This window comes from Desmodus rotundus, chromosome 1, assembly GCF_022682495.2.
Source record: "Desmodus rotundus isolate HL8 chromosome 1, HLdesRot8A.1, whole genome shotgun sequence".
Lineage (NCBI taxonomy): Eukaryota > Metazoa > Chordata > Mammalia > Chiroptera > Phyllostomidae > Desmodus > Desmodus rotundus.
In genome coordinates this window covers 28768656-28793364 of record NC_071387.1, presented here as the reverse complement: position 1 = coordinate 28793364, position 24709 = coordinate 28768656, and the positions used below count along the sequence as shown (strand labels likewise).

General features: G+C 55.2%; 1 protein-coding gene across 4 annotated transcripts in view; it reads right to left on the bottom strand.

Annotated features, from left to right (window-relative positions):
* The window catches only part of CORO2A (coronin 2A), a 46801-nt gene that overhangs the window by 12963 nt on the left and 9129 nt on the right, over positions 1 to 24709 (bottom strand). The window contains exons 1-3 of one of the 4 annotated variants that reach the window (XM_053922342.2): positions 18135 to 18293; positions 14466 to 14699; positions 9227 to 9427 (exon numbers count right to left, since the gene is read on the bottom strand). In XM_053922342.2, coding sequence (XP_053778317.1) covers positions 9227 to 9427; positions 14466 to 14522 — 258 coding nt within the window. In that variant the 5' untranslated portion in view covers positions 14523 to 14699; positions 18135 to 18293. Of the gene's footprint in view, positions 1 to 9226; positions 9428 to 14465; positions 14700 to 17906; positions 18053 to 18134; positions 18294 to 24709 lie in introns of those variants that run through there. The other 3 variants (XM_024560167.3, XM_045195144.2, XM_024560168.4) reach the window with 3 other exon arrangements.

Here is a 24709-nt window from a genome sequence, read left to right as displayed (position 1 = left end):
AATCCAGCGCAGGTAAAGCCACAGAGGCCGAAAGCAGATTAGTGGCTTGGGGGAGGGGGTAATGAGGGTGACTGCTGATGGGGACGGGGTGTCCTTTGAGGGAGAGGAATCACTTTGAAATTAGACAGTGGTGATGGACGCACGGCCGCGGAATACACCCAAACCCGCTGACGCACACACCTGAAAATGGTGAATTTTACGGTATGCGAATTATATTTCCCTCCCTTCCCTGCTTCCCTGCACCCGCACAGAAGGACACACAGATCCCACAGCCCAGGCCACGTGGCCCCGAAGCTGAAATTTCCAACCACAATGACAGACTGGGGTATTTCCTGGGTCATGGGGCAGCCACGTGGGCAGGCGCACAAACCTCGAGGTGGCAGGGACAGACACACTCATTTTGCACACCACACTGCACGGTCCTGGCAGAACGTGGAGCAGACTGGGCCCTGCGCCTACCTGTGCAGGTGCAGCCCACACCCACCATCGCCCTGGTTCCGGGCCCCGCCACCAGGAGGCTCCTCCACCCCTCTCATATCTAAGTGAGAAGAAAACTGGCCAACAGCCCCTCACTCAGCAAATCCTTAGGAGGAACGTAGGGGATAGGCACTGGGTGAGGGGCTGGGTGAGCACAAGACCCAAGTCTCTGTCCCAAGTGGCAGAGTCAACAGTCTCAGGATTTTAAAAAAGGGACGTTCAGGAACAGAGTGAACTCTGGGAATACTCACCACCTGTCCTCTCACCTCCCCAACTCCGCAGAGACCTCCGCACTTTTGTGGGACATCCTGAGAATGTGCCCAGTCGAGACTGAGCAAAGGCACTGTGGTGGCCTCTGACCTTGCTTAATAAGACTGCGGAGAGGGCAGCTGCTATGAGAACAGACACAGGCCTTCCCTGTCAGGTTGCGCAAATTGGGAGACAGACAGCTGAGTCCCTGGTTTGTGGGGGCTTTACGCGTGCATCATAGTAGGTCTCCAAACACAGGCGGTGGTCCTGGGTTCCCCTTCAGCAATGTGCTGCCCAATGCAGCTCTCGACCCTCAAAAAGGGGGATTAGACACCTCATCCTAGACTGTGTCCCTTACTGGAGGGGAAACTCTATAAAGGACGTTATTTGACAAATCGGAAAAATAACAGTAGATGAAAGTAGTGTTGCAATGTGAAGTTGATAACATACCATGGTTATGTTCTTAAAGAATATTTCTATTTTTAGAAAACACTCAAGTACATAGGGGTAAAGGGCAAAGATGTATGTAATGTACCCTCAAAGAATTCAGAAAAAACATTAATACCCTCGCTTACACATTCAGAGAGAGAGTGAAAAGAAAGGATTTGGTCGTGTGTTGTGTGATAGTGATGTGTAAGGAGGTGGGCAAAAGTTCCACTTCTTTCAGATAGTTCTGCCTTCACCGTGGCTTAAAAAACCGGGTCCCTGAGCAGGGAAGAGACTGCACACCCCCCACCGCCCGCAGCAGGGGTGGCGCCCAGAGCCGGGCCTGGAGGGGGTCTGACAGACCCTGGCCCGGCCATGGACCCCTCGCCCAGGCTCTGGGCCTTCTGCACGCTGTCATCAGGCGAGCCTTCGAGAACCGAAACCTGACCACGTCAAATTTTGCAAGCCTCTTTCCCCGTCTTTGAAACATGAATAATCATCTCTTTGCTGCAGGGCTGTCAGGGGGTAAAATGAGATGTCGTGCTGGAAAGCCAAACGGTGGCGTCCTGCGCAGGCGGGTAGGCGGGTGCTGAGATCAGAGCGGCTGCGAAGCCACCTGCCTGGTCTGGGCACAGGGCCGTGCACGTGCTCGTCAAAGCTGGGAAAACCGGACGAAAACACACCGAATGTTGTTAGTGGTTGTCTCTACATGGGGAGGTGAACGGGTCGTTTTCATCACCTACGTCTTTTTTTAATTTGTTTTTCATCCTCACCTGAGGACACTTTTGTTCATTGCTTTCAGAGAGAGAGGAAGGTAGAGAGGGACAGAGGGAGAGAAAGAGAGCGAGAGAGAAACACTGATTGGTTGCCTCTTGTACCCACTGCAACCAGGGATCAAACCTGCAACCTGGGCGTGTGCCCCGACTGGGAACCGAACCTGTGACCCTTCGGTCTATGGGACAATGCTCCAACCAACTGAGCCACACCATCCGGGGCTATCATCTATGACTTTAAAATTTGCCCCCCAAACTTCCCACAAAAACTGTAAATTTTGCAATACATAAGTATTTAAGACAAAACTCCAGACTTTCTGAAAAGACAGGTCTTTTCTGGATTAGCCAAAAATTCGCTATCAAACTGCAGAACTTGAAGGGCTTGGAGAGACCAGGAAGGGTAAACCCAGGACAGCTCCCAAGCCTGCCAGTGGCGGGGGAGCGGGAGGCGGGGGGCGGGCACCCATCGCGGCATTCTCTCCCTGACCGCGGGCAGGAGGAGGCATTGCCTGGGGTCACATGTGCAGGGTCTGGCCCAGGGCTCTGGCCGCTCAGTGGGAGTCTGTGGTGTCCTTCCTGTGCTGAGGGAGAGCCCCAGCCCTCCCCAGTCAGCATTCTGCGCCCCGCCCCCCTCCTGCACAGAGCCTTTCCCTTCTCTTGGATCACTTCCTGGGTCAAAGGGCATGAGCAGTGCTGGAAAGGCTGTGGCACACCCAGTTGTCTCAGGGCCTTTATCTCTATCCTTGGGCCCAGGGCTGTGCCTTGGTTTCTGTCCCACAGGTGTCACGCAAGAGCTGACTGTGGGCCGGCCTTGGCTGACAGCAGGCAAACTGCCCAGGAGCCCCACGCAGACCCCAGCTGCCAGGTCGGCCATGGCTCCTCGGGGCTGGGCTTGAGCCAGTGCTCTTCCAGGCGTCTCAGAGCAGAGGCCCAGCCCCAGGCAGCTTGGCCTCCCCTGAGGCCTGCTGGCTGCTCTGAGCCTAAGAGGTTTTGTGCTGAGGACCCACATTAACCAGCATTAGCCAGTCTGAAGGGCTATTGATTGACTCGGCTGCTAAAACCCCTGTCCGGATAGGAATATTTATAATCAGGAGGCCACTTCTGCCCTCTGTCCCTTAGGCCAGCAGTCAGCCAGGAGCAGGCCCCTGACTTGCAGGGGACACAAGCTCTAAAGCAGGGGAGATAAAACTGCTTTCTGCACAGACGGCGGGAGAGCCTGGCCTGGGTGCGGGAGCCAGCTGCTCAGCCTGAGGGGCTCCGCCTCCAAGCTCTACAGGCTGCTCTGGGCAGACAGAGCGAGCAGGACCGTAGGACCCCGGAGGGCAGAAACGGGAGGGCAGGGGATGTTGTGGAGTGGGGGGCGGGGAGAAGGCCTCAGCTGCCTGGATGGCAGAGCCCTCCCACAACAATGTCACAGCCATGGCCTCAAGGGAGCCTCCCAGCAGCCCAGAGTGGATGTGGGCGGGCAGGCAGAGGCAGTTTGCATTGCGTGAGAAGAGGTCAGGTGGGTGGAGTGGACTGACTGGGGCTTCCTGAGTTGGAATCCCTGCTATAGCGCTCACCACTGTGCGACCCTGGGCAAGTGACCTTGGCTCTCTGGGCCTCGGTTTCCTCATTTACAAAATGGCAGCAATAGTAGGGCCTCACACGGTGGGTATGAGGATTAAATGAGCGAAATCACATAAAGTGCTTAAGCGAGTGGCTGGTACATGCTAAGTTCTCAGTACATTTGCCAGTACCAATTCATCAGAGCTGACCACAATTGTCCAGGTTTGTTGGGGCTCAGAATGTCTCAGGGGCCCAAGGGTGTATCGGTGTGAAGCTAGACTGTTCTGCAGAGGGACTCCCATAACTTCCTGCCCAGCTGATGGGCGTTTGCTCCAGGGACACCTCACTGAGTAAATCGATGCCTGGACTGCGTGCCAACCGGTGAACTCAAGCACATTCTCACTCTACAAGGAACACGTTTGCGAATGTAAAGGAACCATAACCTAGAGAGTCAGAGATGAGCATGAAGGTGGTTTGCAGCAGAATCCCACACTGGGGGTTGGAAATGGTGAACCGCAGAGGTTATCTGGTAACCCCATTTGGTCACCTCCAGAGATGTGGGGCTCACTTCCCACCCAGGTGGTTTGTTCCCTTTCAGACCACACTTACTGTGAGAAAACACTTCTTACTCCAAGCCTGGTGTGGCTTCCCTGTGGCCCCTCCCACTCCCCTCACTTCTGCTTCTGGCCCCAGCTATGCCCTTTGGGACCTCATAGACACCTTTCCACCCGCTCCCAGGCCAGCTCATGGGAAATTTGAAGGCAGAGGACCCATTCCTTGAGCAGGTTCTTTTCCAGGCTAAACAGATCCATAGAACTGAGAGACTAAAACAAAACAAAACAAAACAAACACAAAAAGTGGACCAGCCCACTGCCTGCTCTTGCTTTCCTTCCTCTCCATTCTCCACACCTCACAGCAAAGTCCATCCTTCTATCCTTCGAGAGGTGGATCTTCTTACTGCAAGCTGGGCCCCAGGGTCAGGAGCCCAATCTGGCATGTCCCCAGGCTCGGGGCAGGCCTGTCCCCAGACCTTCCCCCTGTGCTCTATTCCCCGGAGAACAGCCCTCCGTTGCCAAGGCTGCAGGCACCGCCCTCCCAAGGCTCACCCTGGGTCACAGCCTGCAGAAGGAAGGACCTAGACTGCAGAGTCACTCCCTTGGGTTACCTGACACCGCCTGGGGCAGCCTAGCCCTTTTGAGAAAAACTTCCGGGACATTATGGTGAGACCAGGCACCTTCCAACACAGACACTCCAGGAAATACTAAGCTAACTTGTCCCTCCCTTCCTCCCTTTAGGATGTTATTTATTTATTTTTAGAGAGAGGGGAAGGGAGGGAGAAAGAGAGGGAGAGAAACACGGATCTGGTTGCCTCCCTCAAGCCCCCAGCTGGGGACCCCACTGTGAACCAGTAACCCTCTAGTTCACAGGCTGGCACTCAATCCACTGAGTCACACCTGCCAGGGAGCACACAGCCCTCTTTACTGACACTTCTCTGCCTGGATGGGATTTCCCAGTAACGGACAAGGAGCCCATGTCTGGGCCACATCCGGGTCCTCACCCTCACTGCTCAGGGTCCTCGGGGAATTCATCTTCCCTGGGCCTCAGCATCCTTATCTGTACAATGGGGCAATACTCCCTACAAAATGGGCTAATGACAGCATCAGTGTCAGCACTGTCCCATCTGTCCAGAGGAAATGCTGGGGGATGGGACTAGCACCTGAGTCCTTTCCCTCTCTTAGCCTCTCGTTCTTGCTCTGACACCCTGGATGTGCTTACTTCAGAAAATATCAACCAGATGCAACGCGTGGGCTGTTCTGGACCCAGATTCAGACACAGTGAGGCATTTAGGAGTCAATCGGGGACGTTTCACCTGAAGTGGGAACCAGGCGACACGGGAGTTGGTGTTAGCGCTGTGACCGTGGCCTTGTGGTTGAGCCAGGAAATGTACTTGTTTTCTAGAACCGCACAGTGGGGTTTGTAGGGTTAAATGACGAAATGCTCAGGATTTGCTTTAAAGTACTTCGGGGGGGGGGGTGGATGAGGCAAAAGCGGCAGTCCTGGAAATTGTAGAATCTGGGTGTAGGGAATTCATTATATTGTTCTTAAGCTACTTTTTGAGAGACTATTTAAAAAATCCTCACCCAAGGATACGGTTTTTTACTTATGTTAGAGAGGGGGTGGCGGGGGAGGGGGGGGAGAGAGGGAGAGGGAGAGGGAGAGAGAGAGAGAGAGAGAGAGAGAGAGAAGGGTCAATCGGTTTCCTTCCATAAACATCCAAACTGGGCCAGGGCCTTAATCTACTTTTGTGTTGAAAAAATAACCAGAAGGCAGTCCAGCTACTGGAATGTAGTTTGCAAACCAGCAGCATTGATACCACCTGGAAGAAGAGATGCCGAAATTATTTTAAAAAAACACACACACACACGGTGTCCAGGGATATTTGAATTTCAGGTAAACAACAAATGTTATTTTTAGTATAAGGATATCCCATATGAAATTTTACTTATACTGAGAAATTCTTTGTGAAAATAGCTTGGCAGCTTCTCATAAAACTAAATGTGTTTTACGACCTATCACAGCGCCCTGGGCGTGTGTGTATCCCACAGAAATGGAGACTGACTGACGTTCACACAAAAACCTGTGGGCAAATGTTTATAGCAGCCTGATTCACAACAGCCCCAAGCTGGAAACAATCCCCACGGCCTCCAGCGGGTGAATGGTTAAACACACAGCGGTCCGCTCACACCGCGGAGTACTACTCAGCAGTAAAAAAGAACGGGCTACTGATACACGCGGCAACTTGGACGGATCTTTTAGGCTGAATGAAAAAAGTCACGCCCAAAAGGTTACATTACATACTATGTGGTTCCATTCCTACCACATTCCTAAAATGGTGCAAGTGCAGAAAGGGAGAAGAGATGAGTGGTTGTCAAGGGTGAGATGAGAGTGGGGGTGGGGGGAGTGGCGGGCTATAGAAGGGCAACGTGGGAGGTCTTGTGGGGCTGGCAATACTCTGGATCTTTTTTTTATCCTCACCCGAGGATATATATATACTTTTTTTTATTGATTTGAGAGAGAGAGAGGAAGTGGGGGGCAGGGAGAGAGAGAGATCAATCGGTTGCCCCCCATATGCGCTCTAGCTAATCCACAACCTACGCATGTGCCCTGACCAGGGTTCGAACCCGCAACCTATTGGTGTACAGGACAAAGCCCAAAGCAACTGAGCCACCCGGCCAGAGTAACATTCTGTATCTGACTGTCTGATGTCAAGATCCTGGCTTCGCTATTATGCTCCAGTCTTGCCAGATGTTACTACTGGGGGAAACTGGGTGAAGGGGACACAGAAATCTGTTATTTCTTACAATTGCATGTGAATCCACAGTGATCTCAAAAAAAAAATCATTTAATTAAAAAGACAAATAAGCAACAAAAAGTTATTTGGTGTTCATCTGAGATTCAGACTTCAGGGGCCTCCTGTCTTTGCTCTGGAGCTCGCTGGAAGGCAGACTCCCGGCTCCTTCAGACCCAGTGAATCAGAACCCGCTAGCGGCTCCCAGCTCCTGCTGCGCGGGGACCCCGAGGACCCGTGACAGCAGCCACGAGCACGTGCCCTCGAGCCGTTTATGATTCTACTTCAAAAAGACCCGGCTGCACAGGGCAACTGCACTTCAACCCTCCCGAGGGGCTTTCCCGCGGGACACAGAGCGAGGGGGGCTCCGCACAGCCCTGGCCCTGCTCCCCTCGCTCACCTCCTCCCCGGCTGTTGCCCAGGTGACAACCCACGGGTGTGATTCTCAAACGCCACACCCACTCCCACCGCAGGGCCTCGGCACTGGCTGTTCCTTTCTCCGAGCGTGCGGCCTCTGCAGCTTCGGGTGGCTGCGGGCCCAAGGTCACCTCCCCAGAAAGGCCTTCTCTGAGCCTACCCAGGCTCCGTCTCCTCGCCCCACCCAGGTCACATCCCGTCACGTCAAACCAACTTATCTTCTTAATATCAGCTGTTCGTACCAATGTATACTGAACATTTCATGGGAGTCAAAACCGTGACAGTTCTGAAAAGGTCTGGGTAATAAAAGTCAGGCAACCACGTTAATATGTAATTAATTAAAAATGCACTTCGTTTGGTGGGCAGAATCTTTTAAAAGCACCCAGAACTTGGAAGAGGACGTAGCCAAACAGGCCATTTCTAGGGGGCCCGCCTGCCCCGGCCTTCAACACTTACCCTTACCCAGCTTGCAAACCTTCATCTCTCTAGAACACAGCTCACACTTCTCCTCCCGGCCTTCAAGGCCCTGCTCATCTCGCCCCAAGCCCTTCCCCGGGCACTTTCCTTCCTCCCCCAGCGTGTTCATCTGTTCCGGCCAGATAGCCCTCTGCGTTGTTCCCTGGACAGTCCACACGTAGCCCCACCCCCATGCCTCTGTCCTTTGCCAATTACACGCTCCCTATTCATTTGGATGAACAATGATTGGGTGCTCAAGGAAAATTTATGAGCACCAACTGTGTTCCCACGGTGTGATATATGGATAAACAAAGCACCTGCTGCTCCAGGTGTCTCAGGTACTAGCAGAACACAAATGACTCTCATTCAAAGTACTCAGCTCGGTGTCTTAGGGGTGGGGGGTGGGGGTGAAAACAGGCTATGGGTGTGTCCGAGGCAGGAGAGGGGTGTGGGAATTCGGGGGAGGGAGGAGGAGTGGCTGTTCATGAACATGGGACACATTGCCATTAGCTTGGGTCCCGAATACTGGTCTCTCAGAAACCCTCTCCTTTCCAAGTCCTGCTCGTTTATTCCCAGGCGTTCCCTCTCCTTTCCTGCTGCAAATGTTGACACTTTCTAAGCGTTCTTCGCATGTAACAATGCAATTCACTTTTGTTCTGATTTTTTTAGCCAACCACCTTCCAAATACTCCTATTGTTTTTCTAAGGATTTGGCTACATGTTCTTCTGTGTTTCTATGGAGCCAATCACATCTATAAATAATAGTGGTTTTATTTCTTTTTCTCTGTGAGACTGCCATTTGGGGGGTCAAAAACTGTTAAATATCAGCAAGTGCCTGTGGTCCAGCCTCTACAGTTAACCTTTGCTCTCAGGAGAAGCCTGTTCTTTTCCCGCTCACACACTGCTTTCCTCTCCTACTGCGGATTTTGGCTTAAGGCTTGTTTTCCTTTTGGGGGAAGGAAGGTGGCTTTGGAGATTTGAGCCTGGCTGTTCATTAAAAACGATATTTTATTGCCCAGACAGGTGGCTCAGTTGGTTGGAGCATCGTCCTAAATACTAAAAAGGTTGCGGATTAGATTCCTGGTCAGGGCATATGCCTGCCTTGCGGGTTTGACTCCAGGTTGGGGTGCGTGCGAAAGGCAGCCGACCTCTGTTTCTCTCTCACATCAGTGTTTCTCTCTCTCTCTCTCTTCCTCTCTCTCTAAAATCAATAAACATATCCTGGGGTGAAGATGAACAAATAATTACATTTTACTCAGGAGTGAATTATTTTGCAGTGGGGTGGAGGGAAAATCCCAGGAATAGCTAGGCAACTGCTGAAATCCCAGGAGAGGTACTGTATTTCTCCCAGTGACGAAACCAAGGCTCGCAGAGGTGGAATGACTGATTCAAGGTCATATGGCTGGTCATAGGCTGGTCTAGGACTTGAACCCACGCATGCTGGCAGAAAGCCAGGCTCTTTTCTACCTTCCCTCTGTCCCGAGCTGCCTCCAGGGAGCTGTTTGGGCCTGGGGCTCTCCAGGCCTCCTTACCTGGTGTAGGGGGATGACGAGGAAGGCCCCGCCACCGGCGCACTCAGTCACAACTGCGATGAAGTGGGGGTTCACGGCGCAGAAGTGGTTGTCGTGGACACTCTGGGTGATGGGCACTGAGTCGTAGCAGTTCTCCTTGCTGGCTGGTTTGCCGAACACGTGGCGGAACTTGGAGCTCCGGTACTGGGGGTGCCATGACATCTGCAGGGGACAAACGGGACAGAAGGAGGGTGAGGCTCACTACCTCGACCTCGGGACACACGGTCAAGAGAGAATGTGAGAGGGCACAACCACGAAAGGGACGCGCCACGAAGGTCAACCCAGTGAACAGGCTGTCGTCGTGGCTACTTCTGCGGACCCGGTGAGGTGACGTGTGATTATTGCTGCCTCGTCTGCTTTTCGTCCCCCCAATGTGAGGACAAAAAAGCAGAAAAACTGTAGAGAGACCTCACCACATTCCCAGTCCACCATCTCACCAGACAGACCAGCCGCCCCGCCCCCTCCCAGCTCCACCAGGGGGTAACTTTGGGTCCTCTGGAGCCAGCCTGCCCGTGCTCTGCTTCCAGCTTTGCCTCTTGCCAGCTGGGCAGGCGAGTGGCTAAACGTTGGAAGCCTCTGTTTTCTCATCTGTAAAATGGGGACAACAAAAGTATCCTTCTCACAGACCTGTCATGAGGATTAAATTTGATGATACACTTAGAGTCCTTGATCAACAGTAACAGTTACGACCACTGTTATCACCCAGGCATCCTGAGCTGTCCTCGCTTCTCATCCAGCCTCGTGTTTGTTCGCTCAATATTTCCTGGGTGCCGTTGTATGACCAGGCCTGTGCCAGGCACCAGGGTTTTGGAAAGAGTAAGCCTGATCCCAGCTTATAGGAGCAAAGGGTCCTGTGAGTGAGGCCACTGGGGGAGACCAGGCCACTGGGACCCAGGGTGTTTTAGGTAATAATGGAGGTTTGTACATGGCAGTCAGGGAGGGCTTCCCAGAGGAAGTGACACGTGAGCTGTGATTTGAAGGGCGAGTAGGAGTTAGCTATGTTGGCAGAACAAGAGAGAGCAGGTGGGAGATGTCCCAGGCAGAAGGAACAGCTTGAGAAAAGGCCATGAGATAGAAGAAAATATGGAATGTTTGGGGAATTACTGGTAGTTTGGCAAGATTAACAAGATGTTAAAAAAAACAACTATATACACACGCCTGTAAGCATATAGGGTGGGCGATGTGAGTGAAGAAGACACCAGTGGAGGCGAGCAGGGGCCAGATCGAGAATGGCCTGGAAGAGGGTCTAGGCCTCATGATGCAATGTGGCTTCCCCTCAGCCTCCTGTGGCTCAGGCACAGCCCCTCACCCCCAACCCTGAAGACCCCATATGGAGGCCAGAGGGATCTTCTGCATACCAAGCCTGGTGGACTCCTTACCACCCCGGCCCCCACCCCTATTATATCACCTTTCATTGCTGCCCTACAAGTTCAAGGCCAAACTCAGCCTGTCATTCAAGGCCTTCCGGTTGGGTCCCACCCCATATTCCAAGATTGACTTTCTTGCTCATCTTCTAGACAGCACCTTCCAGATGGAGACTACCACCGAGCTTCCCTTGGGTCTGCTCTTGCATTTCCAGTCCTCTGGGGCCTTCGCCCTTGCCTTTCTCTCTGCTTGGCTTGCCCTCCCCAGCCACCAATTGCCTGCACCCCTCTCTGCAAGTCCACATCCTCCCATCGCCAGCTGCCAAGCCCCCAGGGTCTTCCTTGATGCCTCGAGTAGCAGAGATCTTGCTCCCCTTTGCTCCCCACATCCATCTCTCCTCCCTATCCTTAGGTCTCTGATGCCATCTGCCCTGATTTGGAGTTTGGTGTCAGGCCTCAACTCCTCTACTGGCTGGAGGGTCCCAAAACAGGAGGCCTGGACTCTGTTCCGGGGGGGCCCAGCGCAGTGCGTTGCTCACCCCAGGTCCTGGGAACTGCCCAGGGGGAGACGAGTGGCTGCATACCCACGGGGTCAGGACGAAGAAGGCATCTGCCCAGCTTGGGCAGCTGACTCCAAAGGCTATTTTCTGTGCTCAGTTCAAAGGCACAAGATTAGACTGTTGACCTCGGGAAGTCACGGTGACCAAGGGCCTGACCTGCGGGCCACGCCCATACAGGCAGCCCACCCGCCTCTCAGGGGCAGGTCTGTCCTGGGAAGCCCAGACGTTTCCACTTTCCTTTTGAGAACTTTGCCCTTTTGGGAACTTTGCCCAAAACCCTGGCTGCATTTGCCGGAGCTACAGGAAGCAGCACAGAAGGCAGGGACTGACTAATGAATGAATGCCCGTCTGATCCCAGAAAGGATGGAAGAGGCTGTACAGAAATAGAGAGAACACAAGACAGAAGGAAGTGAAAAAGCCAAGAGGGAGAAATGGGGAGGGGGACACGCAGAACAAAAGAGATCGCCTGGAGAGCGGGGGAGTTACACTCCCGAATGCGCACTGCCAGGTGCCCCACAAAGAAGAGGTGGGCCTCAGATTTGGATCTGAGCTTCCTAGCAGTCAATTCAACAAGGGAACCAGAATCAGAAAGGGATTTAGTCAGTGTGTGTAAGATAAAAGCCCCACCACAGTGGGGACAAAGGCCTCCCTAGGGTCTTGTCAATTAGGTGGCAACTGAGAAGCTGCCATAGGCCTGGGCTGGGGTGGGAAAGCAGGGACAAGTTGGCAGACTCAGCTCCAAGACCCCCTCCCCCCACCTCACTCTGAGCAGCAGCGGGAGTGGGAAGGACCTGTCTGTGGCCGGTGGCGAGGCTCACCAGACAGTCCATCGCCCCCCCCGCACATCCCAGCCTCCCTGCCGTTTGACAGCCAAGGTCCAGCCACGGGCGGCAGTGACATGTGTCACTTCCAGGCTGAAGTGCAAGACCTGCCTGTGACCCTCCCTCCTGATTGCTTGTCTTGGTGCAAGAGATGAGAAGTCCACGTGTTCCTGGTGGTATAGCCTCCATCATCCTGGGTCCTCGAGAGACTGTGTGGAACCGAACAGCTCCCCCCAGTGCCTCGTGTCCGACATGTGGCGTGGCAGAAAGGAACGCACAGAGCGAACATCTGAGACAGCGGGGCTATTTGCCACAGGGCCCAGCCTACCGTCCTGACCCACACACCACCCTGCGCAGGCCCCACCAACGGCCGTGGGCAAACAGGTGCCTGTGCGTGGCCAGAACGCAGGAAGCCTGCAGGGAAGAGGTGGGCGAGGGCAGGACTCAGCTCGCTGCAGGGGCTACGTTCACAGACCTGGACTCTGAGGGCCCAGGAGAGCTACTGCGGGGCTTAAAGCAGGAGGGTGAGGAAACCAGGCTTCCTCTCAGGTGCACTTCCCTGCCTACCGAGAGGAGAAGAGCGTGGACCAAGTGAAAGCTGAGGGTCACCTGGGCTGAAATGGGGCACGGGGGTAGAGAGGAGAGGGCATGTTAGTGAAGTGCCAAGGAGGGGGGCCAACTCGCCTTGGCACCTGAGCGCCCATGGTGGGCTGTGGACAAGGGGGTGGGTCATGGCTGCCGAAATCAACATGATCTGCTGATCCTCAACGTCAACGGCCGCAGGCCCTCTGGCCACTCCCAGTGTTCTGCCTCTACAACCTGGGGCTTGGCTCCACACCTGGGGGATGGCTCTCTGCCCAGGGTCAGGGTCAGGGTCAGGGTCAGGGTCAGGGTCAGGGTCAGGGGGTCTCAAGAAGCCTGGGCAACAACACTACTTGAGCTCACAGTCCCCTCTGTGGAAATAACAACTCACGGTTTTGGGTGGCCGCTATGTGCCAGGTGCAATTTCAAGTGCCTCCCCTGTGTGAACTGAACAGGTAGGTGCTACCTGGCTTCCCATTATAGGTGCAGGCGCTGGGGCAGAGAAGTGAAAAGCAACCCCTTCCGCCCGGGTCACACGACTGTAGGTAGTGGAGCCGGGAGCCGAACCCAGCTGTCTCTGCAGCCTCCAGCTCCTGGTTCCTGAAGCTCATGACCACGATGACACCCTGGATCCCACCCCAGCCCATGACCATGATCACCCCCACTTTACCTAAAAGGAAAATGAGGCTCAGCAAAGTAAGTGGGCACCGTCCAGAAAGGGGGCTTTGGCCTCCACTGGTGAAGCTGGCTGGCCTCGGAGCAGCGTGACCACCAGGGACCTTCTGCCCCCCTGCCCACTCCTCTCCCCTCCCCACCCCACCCCACCCCTGCCACCACTTTATCTTTCCGGCCAAGGTTCTTCCAGACCTACTACCACAGAGGGAAACTTACAGAGCTGGGGAAGGGAGCAGCGCCACGCCAGGCAGGCCTCCGGTCCCTTTGCCTGTGACACGGGAGTGTCACACATGTGCTGGTGAAGTCCGTGTGCCTGTGTGTGCACTATGTGTGTGCACCCCCCCGGGTGCTCCTGTGTACCCCGTGCTCACACCCATGGCGTGTGCGCACGCGTGCATCTGCACGGATGTTCGATTGTGTCTGCGCACACACGTGTGCAGCAGTGCGTTCATGAGTTGCGGGACGCAGCGGGACTCAGCAATTCTGAGAACCGGAGTTTTATCTTCCCCACAAGCAGGCGCTTGCTGGAAATGCGGGCTGTCGCCGAGGGCCATCGGCACGGAGAGGCCTCGCCCACAGGCTGGGCTGCCCCATCCTGCCCGGTCCCACCCCGCTGGGCCCACATCAAAGCCGCGGCAGGCCTTCCCAGGTGTGGCCCAAAGCAGGGGTGGCATGGGTTCTGTCCCATACATGCTTCGTGGCCCCGAGGCCAAGGGATTAGGCTCTGTGGGCTGTGAATTCCCCGCCCTCCAAATGGATTTAGTTATCTCTGGGTTTCCCATCCCATTGAGTTGAGTTCTTCAGGCCTGACGGGAACGGCTGGCTGCCTGTCCCACCCCTCACGACTCTCCTGGGGATTGTTGTCTCTGTTCGGTGCCGGGGAAACGACTTGACCAAGGTCATTTGAGTAGGAACAATGCAGGTGGGACGCAGAAGCCCAATCCTGGCCAGAGGCTCCTCTTCCTGCCACATACTCCTCTCTGTCAGGGGAGAGACAGCCAGACAGACAGACAGACACAGAAACTACCCTGCCTGCCCCCAAAGGCTTGTCTCCCCAGCCCAGCCCTCCATTATTGCAGGGCAAGGGTTAGCTGCAGGGTGGCAGGGAGGAAACCCAAACTGGGTGTGGTGCCAACCAGCATAATAACTTATTCATTAACTGTGCCCTTCCAGGCCTCAGGGGAAAAAATGAAGTTACCTGATTTGATCTCGGAGCGTCTGGGATCGGTAGATGTCTGGAGCTGCCGGCTACCATTGTCCCTCTGTAAGTTTGGGGTTCCAGGTCTAATGTTTGGAGTTTTAGTTTATTTTTTCCTCTTAAAACCTGACCTTGTGGTCAGTGAACTAGCCCCACGCGTGCCTCACGAGAGAGTCCGAACGCCACGCTTAGGTTGGCCGCAGTTAACAGCGGGAGATTAGAACCGCAAGTTTCCTAGTTTTAAAAAATAAAAAGTAAACATTGCTGTAAGCGCACAGAACACTGTATTTGAAGGTGCTCTGCAAAGACCAATGATCAGCACAATAAACACCTAGTTATGGGCGGGCCCCTCACCTTGAGGCTAATCCTTGACGAACATCCATCATGGAATTTGCCCTGATCTTGGCCTTGGCCCCAAACTTGACTGGGAAAGCCCCTCTCTAATTTACCCTGGATCCTTACCAGGGCCTCTGATCCACCCGAGAGGCGGTGGGATCCTGGACCTGGAAGCCAGGACCGCCCTGCTGTCAGCCAAGGGCTCTGCACGGCCATTCCCGGCAGAGCCCTCCTTCCTCGCCCGCTGGGCAGAAATGAGAAACCACAGGTCTCAGCCACAGGTCTTGGCCGCTCCCCGCTAGTGAGAATTTTCTCCCGTCATTTTTGTCCCCCTGAGGCCAGGCCCTGGTTTTCGGTCACTGCTGGGCACAGGTGCCTTTATTTTTGCCTTCAACAAGCCAGCAACAGGTCTGACGTGACAAGGGTCTCATCCCTCAGATTAAGTTTTCTTCCCTCCCTCAAAGCAAGTAGGGGCATTGTCGCTCTCCCCAGAGGGAGGGTGACGCACTTTCCCGGTTTGCCTGGGATGGGGGGAATTCCGGGCTGGGGGAGGTCCAGCGCTGAGATCGGGGAAGTCCCCCTACCGCCTACCCAGAGGTCTCCAGAAAACTTTGATCAGATTTACGTGCAATGATTCTAAGTCCTGGTAACCCTGACCCTGACAGCTCGCCCGTGAACGAGCAGACTCTACAGCTGACTTCTTAAAGGGCTCAACGTCCTGAACCAGAGAACAGAACATTTCAAAGCCGAAAAATCCAAGAAGGTTTGTAAAGAGAGGCGAATATGATTTAATTCAGTCCCCAACCTTCATCCATCATTATGCAGTGCTTATCCTGTGCCAGGCCCTGTGGTGGGGGCTGGGGTAGGGGCCGGAGACAAACGAGCCGGTCGCTGCCTTCCACGGGTTTACGCCGCTCAGGGGAATGGCCGAGAACAGGGCAGGATGAGTGGCCGTGACCTTGGCAGGTGGCTCGAGCACAGGGCAGTGGTTTGCAACTTTGGATGCACATTAGAATCATTTAATTGCATCACCAGCTGTGGGACCCCGGCACCAGCTCTGTCCAGCACAGTCCCACGTGGCTTCTAAGTTAAAGTTAAAAATGAAATAAATGTAAAGTTCATCTCCGTCGCCACACTGCAACATTTCAAGTGCTCCATGGCCACGTGTGGCTGTTTGGGGATCCAGCTGAACCCTGTGATTACAGAGCATGTCCATCACACCTGTGTGACTCTGGGCACGTTACTTAATGTAACTTCTTCACCAGGAAAATCAGGCATTGTAACAACAACAATAACAAAACAGCTAACCCTTACATTGCTGCCTGTGAGTGAAGTAGGTTCCATGTATTAACTCAACCCTCACAGCAATTCCATAAATACTCTCACTCTGGTTTTACAGATGAGGACACTGGGGCACAGAGAGGTTAAGTAACTTGCCCAAAATCACACAGCGAACAGGCAGCTGAGCTGGAGTCAAAGCCAACCTGCTTAGTCCCAGGTCCACACTTTTTCACAGCGCTGCCCCGACGATTAAGTGAGATAATCCTCACAGCACAAGGAGCAACACTGGGTGAGGGCTTAGCACCGAACGCAGGTCTGCTGCCACTGCTGTCGTGGTCCCAATGTCTACAGGACCCTGAGCTTTGATTTAGGGCATGACAGGCACATGCTGAGGGCCCAGCATGTGGGAGATCTGAGTCCCAAGTCAGAAAGTGCAAGGCAGCCTGCTAGGCACAAAGCCCTAGAGCTTATTATATTAACGGAGGGAACAGACAAGCAAAGCGAGAGCTAGCAACCCGTGCTGGTCAAGAAGAACCTGAAGAGTGTATTCGTGCATCTTTTCGGCAGGGCTCTCTGAGCAGAGGTCAGCGGCTGAGCTCAGCCCTGTCCTCAGGGGACTGGGGCTCTTAGGGCTTTTGGCAGAGAGGGGTGGTGGCATGGATCCCCCTTGAATGCTCACCCCACCCCCATATCAGTATTGGAGGCAAAGGCCTCCTGCAGCCACTGAGTAGAAAGCAGGTTCTCTCTGGACCCCCCTCCGCCTCCACCCCCATTTCCCCGCCCCCAGCCCTCCAGCCCTCTGGTCCAGCACAGATGCCCTGCCACAGGCGCACAGGAAATACAGAGGGAATCAGAGACACAGCCAAGAAAATGGCTCTTTCTCCCTGATGAGATTAAGCCTGAGGCAGAGCCTCCTCCTGACGTCCGACGTGGCCCAGAGCCAGCTCCCTGGGCCCTGAGAGGCAGGCGCCTCCTAAGACGCCCTGACCTCCCCTCCCCTGCCCCAGGGTCCCTCCCTGCTCTCTGCCCCTCGCTCAAGCTGGGCCCGGCCTGTGTAGCCTTCCCTCTTAGACGCTCTGTTGCTCCTTGCCTCCCTTCCACCCCAGCCCAGGCTCTACCCTGCCCCCACCCTGACCTTGCCATTGCCCTCAGGACACCCTTGTCCTCCACATAAAGCCCTCAGCTAGACCTGGGGAGTGAGGCCCCTGCCTTCTGCTTTCCACAGACCTGCCCCCTGAGCCAAACTGATTTATCTTCTCTCCCCTCAAAGCAGTGTGTTTTCCCAGACACCTAATCTCGGCTCACGCTGCTTCTCTCTGCCTGGAGCCTAGTCTGCCCATGGGAGTCCACGGGCACTTAGCTGGGCTCCAAGGACGCCCTCTTCTCATGACACCTCTCTGGGCCTAGTTCCAACAGAACCGCCTCCAGGGGGCGCCCTGGGCTGCCAGGACTGAACGAGAAGGCAGCACAGGGCAGGGGGAGAGGAGGTGCTGGGTTCGAATCCTAGACCCCATTTGTTTCTGGGCCTCAGCCTCTGACCTGTGAAAGGGACCCTGAGAGCTCACTGACAGGGTCCTGCCGGGGTGACATGAAATAATGGTTGTAAAATACATGTCTGGTACTAGATAGGCGCTCAGCGGGTGGGTGCTCTCTCCCCTTCCTCCTGTCCAGCTTTCTGTGTTTCTTCCTTCTTTCACCTGTCCATCCATCTGTCCACCCCTCTGTCCACCCAGCCACCCATCCGTTCATCCCCAAATCGCCCTCCCTTTTGCTTGGAGTGCCCACAGGCCAGATCCCTAGGTAGGCACTGAGGGGGACACCAACCTGGCTCCTGGACTGCACTTTCGCCAGCACCCCCAGTCTCTCCTGACCGCTCCCCACACGGGGCATGAGGACCTGGGGACTGAGCCTGTCCTTTCATAGCAGGTGTGCCAGTCAGGTTGGAGAGTCCTGATTCTGACACCCGCTTGCCCTTTGACCCAGGGCAAATCTCGTCCCTTCTCAGGTTTTGACTTTCCACCCACAGAACGGGAATGCCTCCACCCTGCCCACCTGCCGAGATGATCCTCTGAGGGCTCTGCAGGGTGCACACGCCAAAGCCGGGGAGCCGTCTGCCCAGCTGCGGCCCCAGTGCTCAGGCAGAGGGCTGGTGCCTTCTGGCCTTCACCCCCTGGGACACAGAGCAGGGCTTCTTCCTGTTTGCCCCCCAGATGAGGCCTTGACCAAAACTCCATGCAGATTTATTGCCCCACAATCGCCTTATCTGGCAGTTTCGAGAGATAAGGGACTCTCAGACTTTCCAAAGGCGCCTCCTGAGACTGACAGCTTGGAGGTCCCACTCTCTGCTCACTGTGCACTCCTTGGACAGGGTTTCTGGGTCTATCTTTGGACCGAGAGGGACACTGAGGTCCAGAGAGGGAGAGTGCTTTGCTCAGGGTCCCAGTGAGCAGGAGGCAGACCTGCAGCTCCGGAGCCCCTCCTGGGCTGGGCGCCCGCCCCAGGGTCTGCATTCTATGGTCAGCGGGTCCCTGCCTCGGACCCACAAATCGGCACACAGCCTGCCCTGTTGCGAGGGGCCTGGGGCCCAGAGTGAGTTCCATCAGCATCATTGGGGCCCTCCTGGAGTCTGTCCTGTCCTGGGCGCTGTGGGGGACAGCCAGTGAGGACCCAGACAGGGGCCGCTGCCCCTGAGGAGCTCAGACTGACAGGAGAGGCTGACGTCAGTAACCAGCAAACTCAATTCACAGCAAAAAGACTAAACAGGCTGCAGCAGGGGGATGGAAATCTGGGGAGCTGGTGAAGGGGCTACAGGGCAGATTCTGGAGCTAAACCGAAAAGGCCAAGTGGAGCGAGCCCAGCACAGAATGGAGGGAAGGGACCCCTGGTGAACGGCTCAGCACTTGGCCACACCCCACACCGGGCAGCACAGTGGCTCAGGGTGGAGCACCGAGGTGAAGACGGGCAGGAGGTGCGGGGTGGGAAAGCAAAAGGCACTTCCAGGAAATCACAAGGGTCTGGTGTGGCTGGGATCTGGGCGAATGCCAGGAGCAATGAGGGCCACAGCTGGGAAGGTGGGGCAAGGGCCCCGAATTCCAGCTATGGAGCTGGCACTTGAAACTATGGGAGGTGTCAAAGTTTGTGACCGGTGGTGTGACCTGATCAAAGCTGACATGGATTTAGTCCCTGCAATTAAGTAGTTAGAACATTTGCCCTGGGAAAGTACAGGGTAGGGAAAAAGTAGGTTTACAGTTGTGGGTACACAAAGCAGAGAGCTTAGTCTGGTATTGTCATTTATTGTAATATACTTCTTATTTACTGACTTTATTTGTTTTTTATTTATTTTTAGAGAGAGGGGAAGGGAAGGAGAAAGAGGGAGAGAAACATCAATATGTGGTTGCTTCTCATGCGCCCCCTCGTGGGGACCTGGCCTGCAACCCAGGCATGTGCCCTGACTGGGAATTGAACCAACAACCCTTTGGTTCGCAGGTCCGTGTTCAACCCACTGAGCCACACCAGCCAGGGCTCTTATTTACTGACTTTAGAGAGAGCGAGGGAAGATTGGGGGAAGGGAGAGAAGAGAGAGAGAGAGTTGTTCTACTACATTCATTGGTTGACTCCTGTATGTGCCCTGACTGGGGATTGAACCCACAACCTTGGCATATCAAGATGATGCTCTAGCCAACTGAGCTACGTGGCCGGGCCTGTATTTTCTTTCTTAACTTTGGGCTTGTGTCTAAGGAAGAAGTAAGTGGGTTTTGTTTCATGCCCAGCTCTAATAGGCGCGAGGGGCCACGGGGCACAGTGGGGAGGAGAGGAAGATTCTGACGCCTCTTGTCCGGACTCAGGAGTAAAAGAGCATTCGGGTGGGAGGGAGTGTGCAGAGCTGGCAGATTTGGGGACCAGGAGTTAAGGCCTGACCTGCCTCTACAGATTTTGACTCTTAGAGAAAGCAACCAAGTGGTAGGGGGTGCAGGGCGTGTTGGCCTATAGGCCACATCCCAGCAGCTGGGGCTTTTAAATCAGAAAGTATTTTCCTTCATCCTTCACCCCAGCCTCTGGGGTGAGAGTCCCCAGATGTGAGCGAGGCCTGCTGCTGCTGCACCTGCCGGGCAGCCCCATACTCCACTTCCTAGCGTGGCTGCATACTCAGGAGGTGACAGGAACTTCCTTCCTGTTTTGCCCTCACCTGCTTATTAACAGAGACATAAATGCCACTGCTCAGTCTTAGTCAGTTTCCCAGGTGGCACCAGCAACAGCAGCCAGGAGAGAGGATGGCGAGGCCACCTTCCTTCTCCGCATTTCTAGTCTCCCTGAGCCCCGCCCAAAGGGGCCGGGGAGGGCAAGGGGCCCAGCTGGGGATAAAGAGGAAAGATGTCAGCACCCCGGGCTGAAGAAGCACTTTTGCCCCAAGAAGGACTCTCTGCCAGGACCTGTGATGTGTCTCCCTTACAGTTTGCACGCAGCAGCGGGTCTGAAACTTCAGAGCCCATCAGCGTCACCTGGAAGGCTGACGGACACCAGATCGCCGGGCCCATCCTAGAGTTTCGGACTCAGCCAGTCTGGGGCGAAGCCTGAGAATCGGCATTTCTAGCGAGTTGCCAGGTGACAATGATGCAGCTGGCCCAGGGACCACACTTTGAGAACCACCCTCTGTGACCCTGCTCTGTGATCCACAGAGTCCTTCCTGTTCACCCTTCAATTTGCTCCTGGCATCCACCTTGGGGTGGGGAGAATTGTCCCCATTCTATGGCTGCGGCAAGCTGCGAGCAGCTCAGAATAATGGAGTCACATTTCTGAGGTTGCACAGCTCAGAGGCAGCAAGAAATGTCCCCTGAAGGCGCCCTGAGCACACAGTGACTTCCTCACTCGAGCCCCTTTGGAACTGCTATCTCTTGGGCTCTCAGCTGCCTCCTGCACCCGCCCCAACCGGGGATCTAACCTGTAACCTAGGCGTGTGCCTGACGGGGGATTGAACCCACGACCTTTTGGTCTATGGGATGATGCTCTAAGCAACCGAGCCACACGGGCCAAGGCACTCAAATATTCCTCTTAACATTTTATATGGGCTCAGGCCAGCACTCAGGAACCAGGCAGGTGTTCCCATGACAGTCGCACCATCTGCATGGCAGGCATCTAGGGCAGGGGGTCGAAGCTGGCGTCAGAGTCAGAGACCCGGCTGCAACCCCAGACCTGCCTCCTCCGAGTCTCAGGGCCACACGGGCACCTGCCTCTGTCTGCACTGCTGTGAGACGGGCAGAGGCTGACCAGGGCACTCAGCCCGGGCTCACAGGGCGTCTTCAATAAACGGGGGCAACTAGGGCGCCCAGGCGAGAGTCAGCGAGGGACTGGGGGAGGACACTGGGCCTCTCTGAACCTCAGTCTCCTCCTCTGTGACCTGGGGTCAGTAACAGAACCTGACGTGCAGGGTTGTAAGGATTCCACATGTTTATTGGTGTAAGGACCTTAGAGCAGAGCCTGGCTCAGGGAAAGCTCCTTCGTAAGGCCCTCGTAGTCCAGCACGGTATTTTCACCCTGAACTGTGCACACTCTGCGTGGGTACATGCAGGCAAAACCACTAGAGAACCTAAAGCTCTAATTCTTACCTACTCTAATTCTTAGGCAGACCACTCTCAAATGATCTGATAACATCTGGGGGCAAGAAACAGACCCGGTATCCCAGGAGTGCCAGGGCCGGGGACCCAGCTCAGCTCTCTGCCCTCCTTCCCACACGGCTCGTCTGGAAGGTCTCTGTCGGCCGTTAGACTTCCTCCTCCTCCTCCTCCTGAGCGGAAGCCTGCAATTTCCCCACTGCCTGTGTCCCTGCCTGTGACCCCACCAACCACGTCCGCTGCCCCACCACAGCCCTTCAGAGACCTGAGGCCCCCACCACATGCCCCTGGGGTGACTTCACTCCAGGTGAGGGAGATTCTTGCCCTGCTCAGTTGCCCATCTCCTCCCCATTTTGGTTGCCTCCCCTAAGGCTCCAAGCTGGCCCCATCTCACCCTCGGTTAGAGCCCAGACCGTCCTTAGTCCCTCCAGCTGGGGCCTGAGAACCCCTCAGCAGAGCAGCGCGCCCCCCCCCCCCCCCCCCCCCCCCCCCCGCCAAAAGATCCCAGACTTCACACCTCAGAATGGGAGCGCTGGCCAGACCCCAGGAGATCATGGGGTGCAGGAGGGGAAACTGAGTCAGCATGCCCAGGGCCACCCAAACAGGGCAGAACCAGGAACAGGATCCAGGTTCCCAGCGCCCCAGCCCAGGACAGTCCTCTCAGACGGGAACAAAGCTTCCTTTGATCCCGTGCCTGCACAGCACACCAAACAGCTTGTTTCTTATCTGCGCCTTGTTCTCAGAGGGACGCATTCCGAGGATGGCTGGGGAAGAAAGGGCTGCTAAGCGGGAGGCCGGGGGTCACTCATCCTAGCTGGGCCCCCTCAGACCTTTGCAAGGGGGACTGCATTTCTCCGGACTGTGGTTTAGGCTGGACATGATGGGTTTCCTGGTCAGGAGGGAAGACAGACCCCGTGTCTTTGCTGCTAGAAAGGCCAGCAGAGCCCCAGTCACCCCCACAATGGAAGGTAAATTGGGGCACATCAATTGAACCCACATTTTCCAAGTCGAGTTCAAGACAGACCCTCATGTTGGAGGCCCAGAGGTAGCCATGGGGTCTCTGCCCTGGGAATGGGTAGAAAGATGGAGAGATCACACTGCCCTCGAACAAAGTGTGGTCGCCGACGTGGAGGTGAGTCAGAAGTGGCGGCGGCATAGCAAAGAGCAGGAGGTTACCGCAGCAGGAACCAAGGTTCCTTTATTTATGTAAGATTTTATTTATTTATTTTTGGAGAGAGGGGAAGGGAGGGAGAGAGGGAGACAAACATCAATGTGTGGTTGCCTCTCGTGCGCCCCCTACTGGGGACCTGGCCTGCAACCCAGGCATGTGCCCTGAATGGGAATCGAACTGGCTTTGCTATGCAGTCCAGTGCTCAACCCATTGATTGAGCTGCACCAGACATGGCGGAAACAAAGCTTTTTTTTTATAGATTTGTTTTTAAATCATCACCTGAAGATATATTTTTTGAGTTTTAGAGACAGAGAAGCGGGGTGGGGAGAGGGAGAGAGAGAGAAGAAACATCGATGTGAGAGAGAAACACTGATCGGTCACCTCCTGTACAAACCCTGACCAGGGATCGAACACACAACCTAGGTATGGTTCCCGACCAGGAATCAAGCCCAAAACCTTTTGATGGACCAGCCAACACTCCAACTGAGCCACCCGACCAGGGGGAACCCAAGCTTTTAAAAATTATATTCTTGTTTAGATAATATTTTTCCTGTACCCCAAAGAGTGTCTTACATACTTCCCTTACATACTTGCCACCAGAATAGAAGGTGGGGGGACTCTCACGGAGGATTTTCAGTCTGCAAGGGACAACAGGGATCATCTCGTCTCAGCCCCTCACTTTGCAGGTGAGGAAACAAGGACCCAGGGAGGGGTGTAACTTGTCCAAGGTCACCTGGCTGGTCAGTGGCTGATCCCAGACAGAACGCAAATCCCAGTCCTTGATGCTAAGACCAGCTGCCTCCGAGACCTGGCCACAGTCCAGACCCTTACTGGCCCTCTTACCAGGCTGCAGGCAGGTCCCTGCACTGCTCGGCGTTCTGGGGCTGCCTCCCCTGGGCGGCAAGATCACCCACCGGCTCCGAGGGCGGCTGTGGGAGGCAGGGAGATGTGCACCCCAGCAAAGGTGCAAGTGCTATGGGGGCAGGGCTCGCGGGGCCACCAGCAGGCCTCAGTGCTAGGAGTCACTCTGCTTTACAGTACAGCCATGTTTCCCCATCTGTGACATGGGTCTACCCAAGCCCAGCTCTCAGGCTGTTGCTTGAGTGCCCGTGGGGCCCCCTGGACACCTGTGAGCACGGAAGTCACTGCTGCCTTACGCTCTGACAGGTCCTGTTTCCAGGGGAGAGACCTAGAGGTCAGAGGACTCTGCTCCGACAGCCAAGGGCAGCCCTGGACACTGCTGGACATGGAGCCCCTGCAGCCCGGTGGTCCCAGCGTCTCCCAGCCCAGGCCCAGCGTGGCGGTGGGTGGCTGCGGACACGGGTCCTGGGCCTTCTGAGGCGTAGGCCTGAAATCCTGCCCCTGTCTCTGTGGCCCCCTGGCTAGGAAGGGGGTGTGGGGAGTGGCAAGGGCAGTAGGGAGGAGACCAGTCAGCCTGGGAGTAGCCTTATTAATAAGGGGGTGTATTTTCTATAAAGGGCTTAAAAATGATAATATTGACTCAAAGTCTGACTTTTTTTATCATCATGATGGGCCTACAGGTCTAAACAATGTCAGTGATGGAACACTCCTCCCTGCCAGGGCGGCTGCTCCCACCCCGCTGCTGCTGGTACCTGGCCAGTGCCTGACGCTGTTTCCCTTAGACTGAGCCAAACCCGACGTACGTTCGTGCCCATCCCCAAGAGGCTCACAGGCTTCCTGCTGCCAGTCGCTTGCTCGTGTGGTGCCTTGGCCAGTAACCCTCTCCTGCCACCCTGCACGTCCAGCTCCTTCAAGGCTCAGTTAAGCTGCTCCCTCTTCCAGGAAGTCTTCCTGCATGTCCCCCAGCTGGCCACGACTCTCTTCTC